Source organism: Centruroides sculpturatus, unplaced genomic scaffold, assembly GCF_000671375.1.
Source record: "Centruroides sculpturatus isolate CEXI.00-Female unplaced genomic scaffold, Cexi_2.0 scaffold1321, whole genome shotgun sequence".
Classification (NCBI taxonomy): domain Eukaryota; kingdom Metazoa; phylum Arthropoda; class Arachnida; order Scorpiones; family Buthidae; genus Centruroides; species Centruroides sculpturatus.
Genome location: NW_019385586.1, coordinates 208,593 through 222,327, shown reverse-complemented (window position 1 = coordinate 222,327; position 13,735 = coordinate 208,593). Strand labels below are relative to the sequence as shown.

Here is a 13,735-nt window from a genome sequence, read left to right as displayed (position 1 = left end):
TTATTATTAATATAATAATTTTTATTTTTATTAAATTTAATAGTTATCTAATTTTTGAAAAATAAAAATAAAAAGCACATTTTCTCAACTTTGAATTTTTACTGTTGTTTATAATGATATTGATTGCTAAATATTACAAAAAATTTATATTATAATAAATAAATTAACATAAATATATATGAAACCATATTTGTTGTTAATTTTAATGCATATATTGAATTAGAGTTGATAATAGCATTAAGTATTTTCATTTAAAAAAAGTTATGAAAAATAAGTTTTCTGTTTTAGGTTTCTGATTTAGAAAAAGTTATAGAAATTCAACAAGAACAATTACAAAAAAGTAACGAAAATATTAAAAGTGAAGCAAAGCCATCAGATATTGTAAATTGTTTAGAAGACAAAATACAGAAACTTCAACAAGAATTAGAAACTAAAGATCATCAATCAAAGCAAAATCTTAAAGAATTAGAACAACAATATCGAGACATTAAGGTATTTTTAATTAGAGAATATTTTTTGGTGTCAACTAATTTTTATCATGAAAATATAATTATCTTCATGATAGTAATTAAATTATTAAAAAAAAATTTGTTTAATAATAAAAATATTTTATGAATATGTGTAATTTCATTACACATCTTATAAAATAATTGTTAACAAAATTTGTTTTTAATGCTGTTATTTAATAAAGAACAAGTGGTAAACATAATGTTTAACAAGAGGCTTATATGTTACAATTAATCAGGACTGTTTTTCAGCCAGAATATGCTTTAGTAGCCATAAATTTGCATAGCATAAAAAGTATCAATAGCCAGTATGTTGTACTAGCAATTGTTTAACATGTTTTTTGAAAGAAGATAAGGTCTTGATAATTGTTTGTCTTGAAAAATTAGTTTTAAAAAATTATTTTCTTCCGCATCCAAAACTGCCAATGAAAATCTATACGTAATTATTTTTTTTGTAGTTGCAGTTTGGGCCATATAATATAATATGATAATGTTTGCTAGTTACCTGTGAGATGGAAGCCTTCATCTCCACTGGTTTTCATTAGTTAACAGAGGATATATGATATCTGATGAGGAAGTGAATAGACTTGTCATCGTGGCCATTGACCAATCAGCTGAGGTCACAGCATGACTTCAAAAATAAAAAGATTTGTTTGGAAAAAATATTCATGGAACTATTCTGTTCCAGAATTTTGAAAAGTGTTCTCCATTTTGTGTTTCTTGTCCAGTGTTTATTCTTTTTAAAATTAATTTTATTTACTCAGCTTTCTTAGTTAAAAAATTAGTTTTCTATATCTGAGATCATCATCAATTATTTTATTTGTGACAAATTATTCATAAAATATATCATCCATAGTTACATAAAATTTCATTTATAAGATTTATTGTTATTATAAACTGAAGTGCTAGAAAACAAGAGACAATAAAACATCATAAACATTAAAAACATCATAATACATCATAAGTCATAATACATCATAAAACATCATAAGTTTCTTGTCTCCCTTCCAAAGGAATTGCAAAGCATATCAGCATGTCATGTGGTATGAATAGACTAGAGGTATGGCCATTGCATAGCAAACCAGCAGATGTAACAGTATCATATGGAAAAGATTTGTAATTGTTTGACTGAGGTCATATTGTAGGTGCAAGAAAAATAGGATATTTTAATTCTCAAGGTGTTCATCACTTTTGGGTATTCTTGGCACAGTTTCAAGAGTACCAGGAATATCAAAATTGCAGACAGACTGGTGTCAGATGCAAATACTCTGGATGAAGACAGGTATAAGGACCACTGATGGCTCTCCAGGCTTGCAACCTTTAAATAGCAGTCAACATTGAAACAAATTATGCTTCATTTCAATGGCAGTGTCTGTACATCCATTAGCCAGTGGACTGTACAGCAGACACTCCATTTTATGGAATTTTGTAGTCTATGATCTATGTGTACCATTTCTCATGCAAAATGCATTATGCAATGCACTTTGCTGAGATTGAACAACATTGACACTGAACTGTAGACTGATGTCATGTTGCATGGTCATTCCATTTTGTATGAGATCATCATATAGTAAATTCCATTTTATGTTTGAGCAGATAGTTTGGTACATATGCCTGCATAAAACCATGGATTCTTCATACTAGCAAGGAGTTGTAAAGATTAGTGGAAGATTAGATGGTGTGAGGTGTATTCTGTTGGAACTGACTTAGACCACTAATCAAAGTGGAGTTTATTTTGAAATATTCCTGTTACAAGAACATTCATGATGACAATCACCACCTCTTTATCTTGGAGAGGAGTTTCAGTAGACAATACCATTATACACTGGTGACATGAAACTGATTTGAGGAGTATTCTAATGACTTCCCAATGCTCTCTTGACTGCCATGCTTGCCAATTTGAATCCAATAAATTACCTTTGAGACATGCAGACTGTTTTCAATGACTTGGTGTTATCTCTAACCAACATAGTAGAACTATAAACAGTCATTCAGTATGTCTGGATGATTATACCCATACACCTATACCAGCACTTCATTTCAACTCTATGTCATGAGTTATTCAGGTGAAAGGAGAAATTGCATGTTATTAATCTGCTGTCTCTTGTTTATTGACACTTCAGTTTATATCACATACTTTTTATCTTCATAAACTATAATATAATAATTTTCAATTTAAAATTTATTATTAGCTTGGTTATGAAAAACGAATGAAAACAGTTGAATCACAGTATCAACAACAAATTAATATTTTAGAAAAAAAATTGATAGAAAGTGGGTCTGTCCAACAAGGTAGGTCATTAAGCTGTTATTCTCCTATTTGTATACTTTTCAATGTTTGTAACAAATTCTAAAAATTATTTTAAATTGTTTTAGGTAATAATTCAGTTCAGATTTTTCCAAAAACTTCACAAAGTTCCCAATGTTCAATATTGGACTGGAAACGATGGGACTACATTGTTGCTGAAAATAGAGATTTAGTTATGAAGGTTTGTATATAGTTTTAACTTTTTGTATTTATTATTCTGATTTAAGTTTTGGAAAATATACTGGTACACTAAATGTTACAAGATAGTCTTTGGAAAATAGAGAAACTTAAAATAGTTTAGCAACTTTTCTAGAGAAGATTTTTAATTGCAGTATTCAAAAACAAGAAAGAATGATCTACTATTAGTTCATCAATTAGTTACAAGTGTAAAAAAGTCATTGTGATTATTAAAGATAGTGTTTATATTATGAATTGGAATGAGAGATATAATCATTCACAAAATAGTATTATTTATCTCTAACAATCACTCTCTTATTATTGTTTTCTGCTTTCAGCTAATTAATAAAATGAATGCATATCACTTGTAAAAGATTCCCTTTTTTTGAATATTTTAATAAAAAAATCTTTATTAGGAAAGATTTTAAATTTATTTTGAACTATCTGTCCACAAAAGATATATAATATCACATCCTGTGTAGAAGGGACAATTTATAAAAACAATTAATAGAATAATTATAGGAAGAATAGATAATAGAAAATCTTACAACTGGTGGCTTGAAGTAAATAAAATTATTAATAGTTTTCATTTGTCATCACAAATATTTTTGAATAACTTGAAATATTAGAACAATCACTATAGTTTATTAATAGAAAATATTAATAATATTGTTATAAATAGAAATTTGGAAAAGATACTGTGTCAAGCAATGCATGACATATTGTATAATATTCATCTTTAAATGATTACCTATAGTATATTTAAATTTACTGTTTATACATTAAAAAATTTTTTATACAGTTAAGAATAAATTCTAATTATCTTTAAATAAATCATAATTTTTATTACATTCAATTCATTAAATGCAATAACTTTAATTGGCATAAATTTTTTCATTTAAGTTTCAGATATTTTGTAATTCTAATTATCAAATTTTCAGTTTATATTTTATTTTTTAAAGAATTTATTAAATTTCAATAGAACAGATAGCTTGAATGAAATATATTTTTATTTTATTTTTGGATAATTAAAAAGTGTTATTCTATAATTAATAATACGTAATCAATAATATTATTAAGAATTATGCAATTATTGTGTTGTTTAAATGTGTTATGGTTAAAAATTATTCTACGTTTTGCATTTGTTCTAAAGCAGCACTATTCATAATAATATTTATTATAATTTATATATTTTATAACAATTTTCAAGAAGATTTAAAGAAAAAAGAATGCTATTTTTTTATATTTGTTAAAAGAATAATATAGATATATTACAATATTATCATTAAAAATCTATTACTGTATTATTTTGTTTTATGCAGGGGTTGCAGTATGTAAGCAGATAATCATATACAATATAAAAAATTCTGCCTAAATTTGTGCTCCATTCTAAAATGTTAAATTGTGTTTAAAACATTTTACTTATGGTTTCACTGTTAGGAAAGTTTAAATGAAATTTGCCTATCTAAATGTACAGATAACATACAATAAATATTTAAATAAAGCACTGCCTGCATTGAAATATGCATCCTATTGTGTCCTTAAGTAGCTCATTCTTTTCTCAAAAAGTCTTATAGCTACTGGCAAAGAAATATTGAACAGCCTTTATGATTTAGCATCCAAAGCAAAATTCCATTTTTTCAGGACTGCTTTCAGTGGACAAAATAATGTGAAAATTGCAATATGACATATTTGTGTTGCAAGGTAGATGTTCTAATGTTTTGTATTTTATGTGCTGCATGTTTCTCACAGAGAGAGTTCATGAAATAGGGACAAGTATGGATAAGGTTGACTCCATGAGACAAATGGCCAGGCTGCTTATTCATAATGATTGTTCTAAGGTAATTGTTCCCAAATTCTTTTGACTTGTGTACCCCTTGGCAGCCCATTTTCCTAAGTTTTATTTTGTATGCTCATCAAATAGTGGCACCTTTGTCAGTTACACAGTGCTGTACAATTACATGTAAAAAAGATATTTTTTTTAAATTGAAAAATGTCACAGGTAGGACAGAGATAAATACAATAAAAATATAATTACATTTTTATTTAAAACTAAGCATTTAGAGCTGTGACATTGCCAAAGGTGTTAACATAGAATCCAAATATTCTTATGGTACATCCTCCATTATTAATTTTTTTTCGTGTACCCCTAAATCATCAAGCACTTACCCCCAGTTGGGAATCGTTGTTCTAAGGTGGTCTAAAATCTTGATTAATGGTAACATTGGACATTTTGAAATGGAGAAGCAGTATTGTCAAAGAAAAGGGTTAGCAAAACTTTTCTTGCCAATAGCAATGTCTTGAATTTTTGCTCTTTAGAGGAAGATTGATGTTTCTGTTGAAGACTGTTTTTTAGACATTGGTTTGTAATGATACCAAGTCTCATTACCTGGTTGGCCTGTTAACACCTTTCTGCTCCCCAAAACTGAAAACTGCATGTTGATCTGTCTTAGATGGATGTGGTATCTAGGAACCCATAATTATTATCGTTCATACACACAACTAACAAGCTTGTAAAATTAAAAATGACCATAACAAAAGAACAGATGACAAGCTACTAAATAATGAAAGTCATATTGTATTATCCACATGACTGACAACAGTATCCCTGGTGAGTTGAATGCTCCTAATGTAATGAATAACATTTTATATGATATTTCTGAATATATAAAGTGAAATTTTATTATATTGTATCAAATATACTATTTAAAAAAAATACTTGCAAAGCAGGCTATGTACAGTGAATAGCAATACTTCTTCATGTTAAGAATGTCAGAAACTGAAGAAGCATGGTTTGCTGATTAAAGAGTTGTATTCAGTGCCATTAGGAATAGCCTTAAGACCTAACCATTCATTTTCTGTGAAAACACAAATTCACAAATATATATATCAATTCTGTATTAAAAAATGACCTTACTGTGCATTCATTAATATAATTTTGAAACTTTATATGAGGAAGAGAAATATTTGTCTTTCAGTTTCTTTTAGTATGTTTTATGAAAATAATATTATCATATAACTTTATTGTGCTAATCTATTATTATAATTTGGCTGAATAAGCTTCTAAAACTCTCTTAAATATCGTTTTCATAAAATATTATTATGATTAAAAATGAGAACAGAAATATAGTTTAAAGATTTCTTTTAAATTACTAGCTTCTTAAAGATTTCTTTATTAATCAAATAACAATCTACATTTTCAATAAAATTGCATAACAGTTTTATTATACTATATTTTAAGAAAAATATTGTTATTTAAATAATTTCATCAATACAAAAATATATAGTATATTAAATAATTTTGTCAATACATTTTTTTATCTTTCAATGGTAATGCTATGCAATTTTATCTTTCTTATTGAGAGTGATATTTTAATTTTGGTTTTGTTAATAAATATTTATAATTCAAATTAATTTATTTTATTTTGATTTTATTTTGCTCATCTAAATTCATCTAATTTTTCTTTATTAACTGTTTTTGAGATAAAAAATGCTTTTGAAACTTAAGATATGACACACAATCCTCCTCTATCTCCCCTCATCCCCCTTGATTTTTAACCATCAAAATTTAATAGCATCAATACTCCTAATATGAGTCATTGAAAGTGAGGTCTCTCCATTTTGTGAAAAAAAAAAATAGTTAAAGCTAATTCTTATTAGAAATTAACATAAAATTTATGTTTTTAATCAATTCACAATAAATATATTTTAATATTAGTATAAATTTGTTACTAGTAATTTATAATTTAACAATATTTATTGTGAGTTGATTTTGAAAGAGGCAAATCCACTCTAAATAATGACAGTGTGGGAGTGCAACTTTTTTTCACCAGGATTATTACAAATTATTACAAAAATATCACAAACATAATGCATTTTCAATACATGAAATGAAGACTTCTATTCAACCAAACCTTTGAAGGAGGCAATTTTGAAAAGAACAAAAAATACTGATGGAGAAACTGTCAATTGGTTGACTATTTTCTGGATAAGATTTTCAAGAAATGTGCCATATAAATTGTTTTATAAAACATCAATAGAAAAAGATTTGCAATTTAAAACTCTTGATTTATCACCAAAAGGAGTTGGCCAGTAGTTTTGGAAAAATAGTATTATCATCTTTAAATGCAAAAACTAGGCCTATTACTAAAGAAAAATATACAAATATGATGGATTTATTACTCTACCACCCATTTATCATGAATACTTTATAAATCTGCACCATCTAAACTAAGAAATATAATTATATGCAAGCAATTTATTACTGAATATTTTTTCTTATTTTCTCCACTTTTTCCTATAAAATTAAATTTAGTTTTTGTTTTATTGTAGCTTTTCGAAAGAAGTATGAAATGTTGAAATAAATTAAATAATTAAATAAATAAAATATTCAATTTTTTGTTATTATAATTATATTCCATTCAAAGAAAGTCAACATTGTCAACTAATCATTGCTTTTGAAAGTGAGGCAAGGCTATTAGCAACAATATCAAAATCATGATTTTTTTCACCTAACATGAATAACCATTCTTGCATATTAAATTTACATGAAATAAGACCACAAAAAATATAAAATAAGTCTATTACTGAAAATAAATTTTTATAAAATTGCCATCCAACGAAATTCTACAAAAGTCTATTACTGCTTTCGAATATTTTTAAATCCATTCAAATGCAAACCATTAAATATCTAGCAATAACATAAAATGGACTTGCCCCACTTTCAAAATCAATGGTTCATATATTGATACAAACTGCTGTGTAAAATTTCAGAAATTTTTAATAAAAGGCATAGGAATTGTTAAGCTTCAAAGTGGATGAACAAAATCATGCCCCCCCCACATGCACTAACTTCCATATATTCAGATAAACCCCAAATTCTTTTGAATTTTCTGAATGTTTTAAGGTCCTATGTCAAAAAATTTAAAAATCTTGGGAGGGGGGTAATTTTTTTGGCTGATCAGCTTAATTTTCCTCTGTTATATGTAACAGCCAGGAAAGTAAAACTGTCAAAACTTTAAAGCAAGTATGTTGAATATAAACAAAACATACTAATCTTATTGCATTTTGCACTTTTGAAAATTATCACTAACGTTTTCAGCCCACTTAGGAATTTGGAGGCATTGGAGATTTTTAAAGCAGACTGCCAGGGACTTTCAATCAACTTTAAATACGAAAAACAAATCTCAAAGGAATGGCAAGCTATGTACAACTCAGTGCTATAACAAACGATGCATGCACACATATTTAACATTCGAAATTTGAATACATTGGAGCGAAACAAAACACCACTAATGCCAGAAAGAATCTTTTTCAAAAATCTGCCTGAAGAAGGTCCTAGATGTGGACTGAAAAAACAGTGATAATTTTCAAAAATAAGTGCAAAGCGCAATAAGGTTAGTACATCATTTTGTTTATAATTAATGCTTTGCTTAGTGGATTGTTTTTATGTTGAATATAATTAAGTTTTCATTAAAATGAAAAATTGTTTTATTAAATTGTGATATAAGTAAATAAAATGATAAAGATATAAGGTTTGATCAATAAATATGGTCTTTATTTTTTAGAATTAGGTAGAATAATTTGATAAGTCTTAAAAAGCAATACACATCATTTAATTTAATTATACATATTCATTTTTCAAACATTCAATCCACTTTTGTATTTGGTGCATAAAACCATTTTATGGCTTTTCCTTGATCTATTTTTGGACAGTTAGCTTGAACTTTGGAATTCAATGAAAAACATTGACCTTTCAAAACCTTTAATTTTGGAACAATCAGAAGTTTGATGCTGCCAATTAACTCTAGCTTTTATAGAAGATGTTGAATAACTTGTAACTTTACATTCTTAAGTATCTTCATTATTTCCTTATTTCAGAGTGGGCTTATGTTATTATGATGCAACAGAATGAAGTTCTTTCTGGTCTTATTCTATGAATACATCTTTTGAGTGCTTATAAGGTTTTGAATATTCCACTGAATTGATTGATTGATTCTCATTTTGTGTGCAATCTTCCATTGCTAAAACTTTAATCATTGATTACCGTTTTGTACAAAACACAAAAATGAGTTGTTTATAAACTTGACTGTTATGCAATAACAAAACACAATGAAGTAAGACTTTACAAGTATAGACTCTTAATCCCTTAGACCCTAATGGTGGTAGTATGTGTTTATTTGTGTTCTGCTACACTTTGTGGAACACTGCAAAAGAGACCTTACTTATCAATCAACTTTCATACCTAATTAGATTCCTATTCTTAATTTTTAGGTAAATTAATTTATTTTATAATAGTTTTTCTTTGTATTAATTAAATTATCTTAACCAAGTTCCTATTTAGTGCACATAAAATGAGATGATTAGATCGACTCTTCTGCTAATATTAATATACACACATACAGATATTAACTAATTTACAGGAATAATTTTTTTTTAAATATTTATTCCGAAAATAATGTAGAATATACAGACTAGTATGTTATTCACACCAAGTAATATTAATAAGCAGTAAAACTCACTGTGTGTGGCATTATTAAGTGTTTTTCATTTGAGCACTTTTGACGAATGTATTTCCATCGTATTCAGGCGAATAAGATACTATTATATTGAACATAAATGTTTGAAACAGAGAAGAACACATACAAATTTAAATAAAACGATTTTTTTGGACAACATTCAATATGAATCCACTGCGATTTTGATCATTTTATTTAAATTTGTATGTGTTCTTCTCTGTTTCGAATGTTCATGTTCGATATAATAGTATCTTATTTGCCTGAAGACGACAGAAATACATTTGTCAAAAGTGCTTGAATGAAAAATGTTTAATAACGCCACACACAGTGAGTTTTACTGCTTATTAATGTAGAATATTTTCAACATTCTTTCCATTTGGAAGATTTCAAATATCTTTAGTAAATTTATTTTAAAATAATTTGTCACTATAATTGATAGCTTTATTGTTATGTACTGTACATTTTGTAATACTCGATACCAAAAAGTGCTAGACATAATATCACTGTATATTGGATTTAAATTAATAAAAGCAAACTGAGTGTGAATTAGATAATTTTTATGATATTCATTTAATGTAATATGATGTAACTTTATATTTTGCATGATGCAATGTTATGGACAACAATTAATTGTCAAATAGGATATTTCCAAATAAAGTAAAATCAATTTTAAAAATTTGGCAAAAATTAGACTCAGAATTTTTATCTAAACATTTTAATGATAGTAACAACAGTTTTGTTTAGTATGAAGCTAAAATTAGCAGTATTTGCTGGATATAATCATTCAGTTTTTTTACAACCACTTAAAAGGGGTTTTTTGGACTACTTAAATGAAATGTTATGATTTTTGAATCTGACGTTCAGCCGAGTTCAAGAATTACTCAGAAGATGATTTTATTCCCAGATATTTTATTTAAAATGCATTTCAGATTGGCATTTTTGCCAATTCCTCTTCAATCTATAAACAATAAAATTGGTTTGTAATATACGGTTACAATTTTTTAAAGAAATAAATAACTTAGAAAGGTTTAATCTGCAACAGAGTTTACACCAATTTTTTAGGCCTCTCCAACATTAATCACAGTAACAATCATTCCACATTGCATAACATTGTACTTTTATTCTTATATATGACACCATTCCGTACACCATTTATTAACATCCCACTGTTCAAATTAATTGTGATCAGGAGTCAATCTAATAATCAAACAAGCAATTTTGTTTTTTTTTTTTTTTTATTTCATTTATAATATTGAGGGGATTCTTTTCTTAACTTATATAAATTAGTAATAATTTGTCTAAACTGAATTATTTATTTAATTTTCATTACTTAATTTAGTCAAATGATGACATAAACTTGATATAAATAATGAATATTTACTAGTTTTTAAAAATAAACATTACTTATTTTAACTGGTCCTTTTAATGAAAAAATTAGGAATAATTAAATAGATATAACAAAAAATAGAAATTTATTTAATTTTTTTGGTAAATAACAAGTGTTTTAGTAACCATTATATTTTTCAGTTAAATAATTTAATTGAAAGATGAAAAATTATTAAAACACTTGTAATATAATAAAACTGCAGATGGTATTGATGTGAAATGTCAAAGATTCAATTATAACAATAATAACATAAAAATTAACAGTCTTGTATTTTGTTTATTTTTATGAAACTCATAATGCTACAAATTTTAGTATGATGATGCATAAATTTCTTAATAAAATTTATTATTTTTACCATATTTATGTATAGACTGTATGTAGAGCCCATGTAAAAAGTTGTAATATTACAATAATTTTATCATTTTAAAATCAGATAAATATATTAAATTTTCTAATATTTAACTTTATTTATAATAAATCATAAAAAAATTTTTGTAATCTTTATAGTAATTTTGGAACATTATTAGTGTTCAATAAACATACTTTTTCTTAAAGTTAATATAAGAATAATAATCATTTGTAGTCCATTATAATTTATTTTAAGAAAACTAACTATTAAAATTTGAAATAATTACATTAGAACCCTGATTATCTGAGATAAGTGGACCGATGCTACCTCAGATAATTGAAATTGCAGATAAAACAGATAACCCCAGCCATTTTAGATTAAAAATTACAAATGTAAAAGATTTATATGGTATCACTTTTAAGCCTCTTTTATACCTTAGTGAATTTAATCATATATATAAGAACAACAATTTTTACATAATTTATTATAGAACTAATATATAAGAATTAAAATATGTATTAATATAATTACATTTTAATATGAATGATTTTCTCATATGGAAGTTAAATGATAAAAGATAACAGAAACAAATTATTTTGTAATACATGTTACTATTTTAAACTTTCTTTTATTAATTACAGTATAAGAAAAGTAGTTTATTCACTTACAGGCTTGCCTTGGATAATGGAGAAGCTTGGATAATTGGGCTTCTACTGTACTGTACTGTACATTGTTTTAACAGGTAGTAATGATAAGCACTCAGATTCTTCTCATAGTTTTATGTGATATCACATAATAGTGAATTATTAATATTAATATTTTTAAGAATAATATCATGTAATTTTGAAAATTTTTCAAAAATCTGTATTGCAGAACTCTGATCTTTGTTTCTTTGAATGGATTATTCTATTTGTCACCTAATATTCTTTGAAAGGTTTATGTAGCAATGATTTAAACATAATAATTTGAATATTTTAATCAAGAAAAATCTTGATTTTACAAACATAGTTTAATTGCTTCCTGATTTTATGTTTTAAATTTCATCTGAAATCAAACTAGTTTGATCTGAATTTCCCTAATTGATCAGATTGTTGGTTCATTAAAAGTATTATTTAGAAAACTCTCTGTCTTAGCACCTGAAAGATAGAAAACATTTTTTAAAAGATCTGACTAATTAAAATCTGTTTTTACTCATAAACAATTTAACTTTTTCAATTTATTTAATTTATTTAAGTATTTTTTATACAGGGTGTAAGAACACTCAGTACTTAGGGATAGATTCTGTCAAAGATAAAATTAAAGTCCTCTATAAACATTTTCAAAATCTGGCCTTCCAAAAAAAAGATACTTTCCAAATTCCCTATCAAAGTACTAACACTAGACTTGTCATCTTTTTACAATAATTTTGTATTTTTCATACTTTTTGTCAATGGATTGAGGTAAATAAACATTACCTAAAAGGTTCTATTGTAATAAATGTAAACAAACTATTATCGATTTTAAGATTTTGCAGTATTTGTCTGCTTTACAGTAAAAAAAAAAAAGCAGTAGTTGAAAAGCAAGTGTTTTACAATATACATTTACTTTAAATAAAAGTTTACTTTTGCAAAATTAATCAAAATAATATATAAGAACTTTTCAGAATGTCCTCTGCATCTGCATCTGCAGAGGACATTTGTGTACAGTTCAATTTCCATGTAATATAATATATTCCAACATTTAAATAAAGTTTGTATGTGTTGGTAACAGAGAAGTGGCAAACAAATAGCATTTCCTTTTGGTGAGAGGTTTAAAATTGATTTCTGATGTGATTTTTGGTAGGTTAGATTTGAAAAATAAAACAGAATTTTAAAAATATTTATAGAAGATTTTAAGTTTATTTTTGACACTAGGATCTATCCTTAAAATATTTAGAGGTTTGTTGCACCCTATATATAACATTTAGATATATAACTGCAGCAAAAGCCTTGATTGTCTGAGATTCTGCATTATCCGAGGCAAACCTGCAAGTGAACACGCTACTTTTCTTATACTGTAATACATAAAGAAAGTTTAAAAGGTAACATGTATTACAAAATGATTTGTTTCTGTTAGTTTTTATCATTTAACTTCCAAATGAAACAAATCATTTGTATTAAAATGTGAGAACAATAATTCATACTTTTATTCTTAAAGTTATTGCATATATTAGCTAAAGAAATGATGTAAAAAATTTTTTCTTATATATGATTAAATATTAATTAAATTCACTGAAGTATGAAATAGACTTAAAAGTGATATGTCACATAAATCTTTTATTTTTGTAGTTTTTCATCTGAAATGACTGTGGCCGTCTGTTTTATCCGAGTTTTTAGATATCCAATATAGCAGCGCTATCCAACTTATCATAGCCCGTGGGCCATATTTTCTTCACCAAACATTTCGGGGGCCAAGAAGGTTGATAAATGAAAAGTCAGTTTATGTTAATTATACTAAATAGTACCTACTTTA

General features: G+C 26.1%; 1 protein-coding gene across 1 annotated transcript in view; it reads left to right on the top strand.

Annotated features, from left to right (window-relative positions):
* Positions 1 to 113: 113 nt before the first annotated feature.
* Positions 114 to 13,735, top strand: part of LOC111640357 (centrosomal protein of 162 kDa-like) — a 17,307-nt gene continuing 3,685 nt past the window's right edge. Inside the window, exons 1-4 of the mRNA XM_023386373.1 lie at positions 114 to 125; positions 289 to 492; positions 2,699 to 2,798; positions 2,883 to 2,995. Of these exons, the coding sequence (XP_023242141.1) occupies positions 114 to 125; positions 289 to 492; positions 2,699 to 2,798; positions 2,883 to 2,995 (429 nt within the window). The remainder of the gene's footprint in view (positions 126 to 288; positions 493 to 2,698; positions 2,799 to 2,882; positions 2,996 to 13,735) is intronic.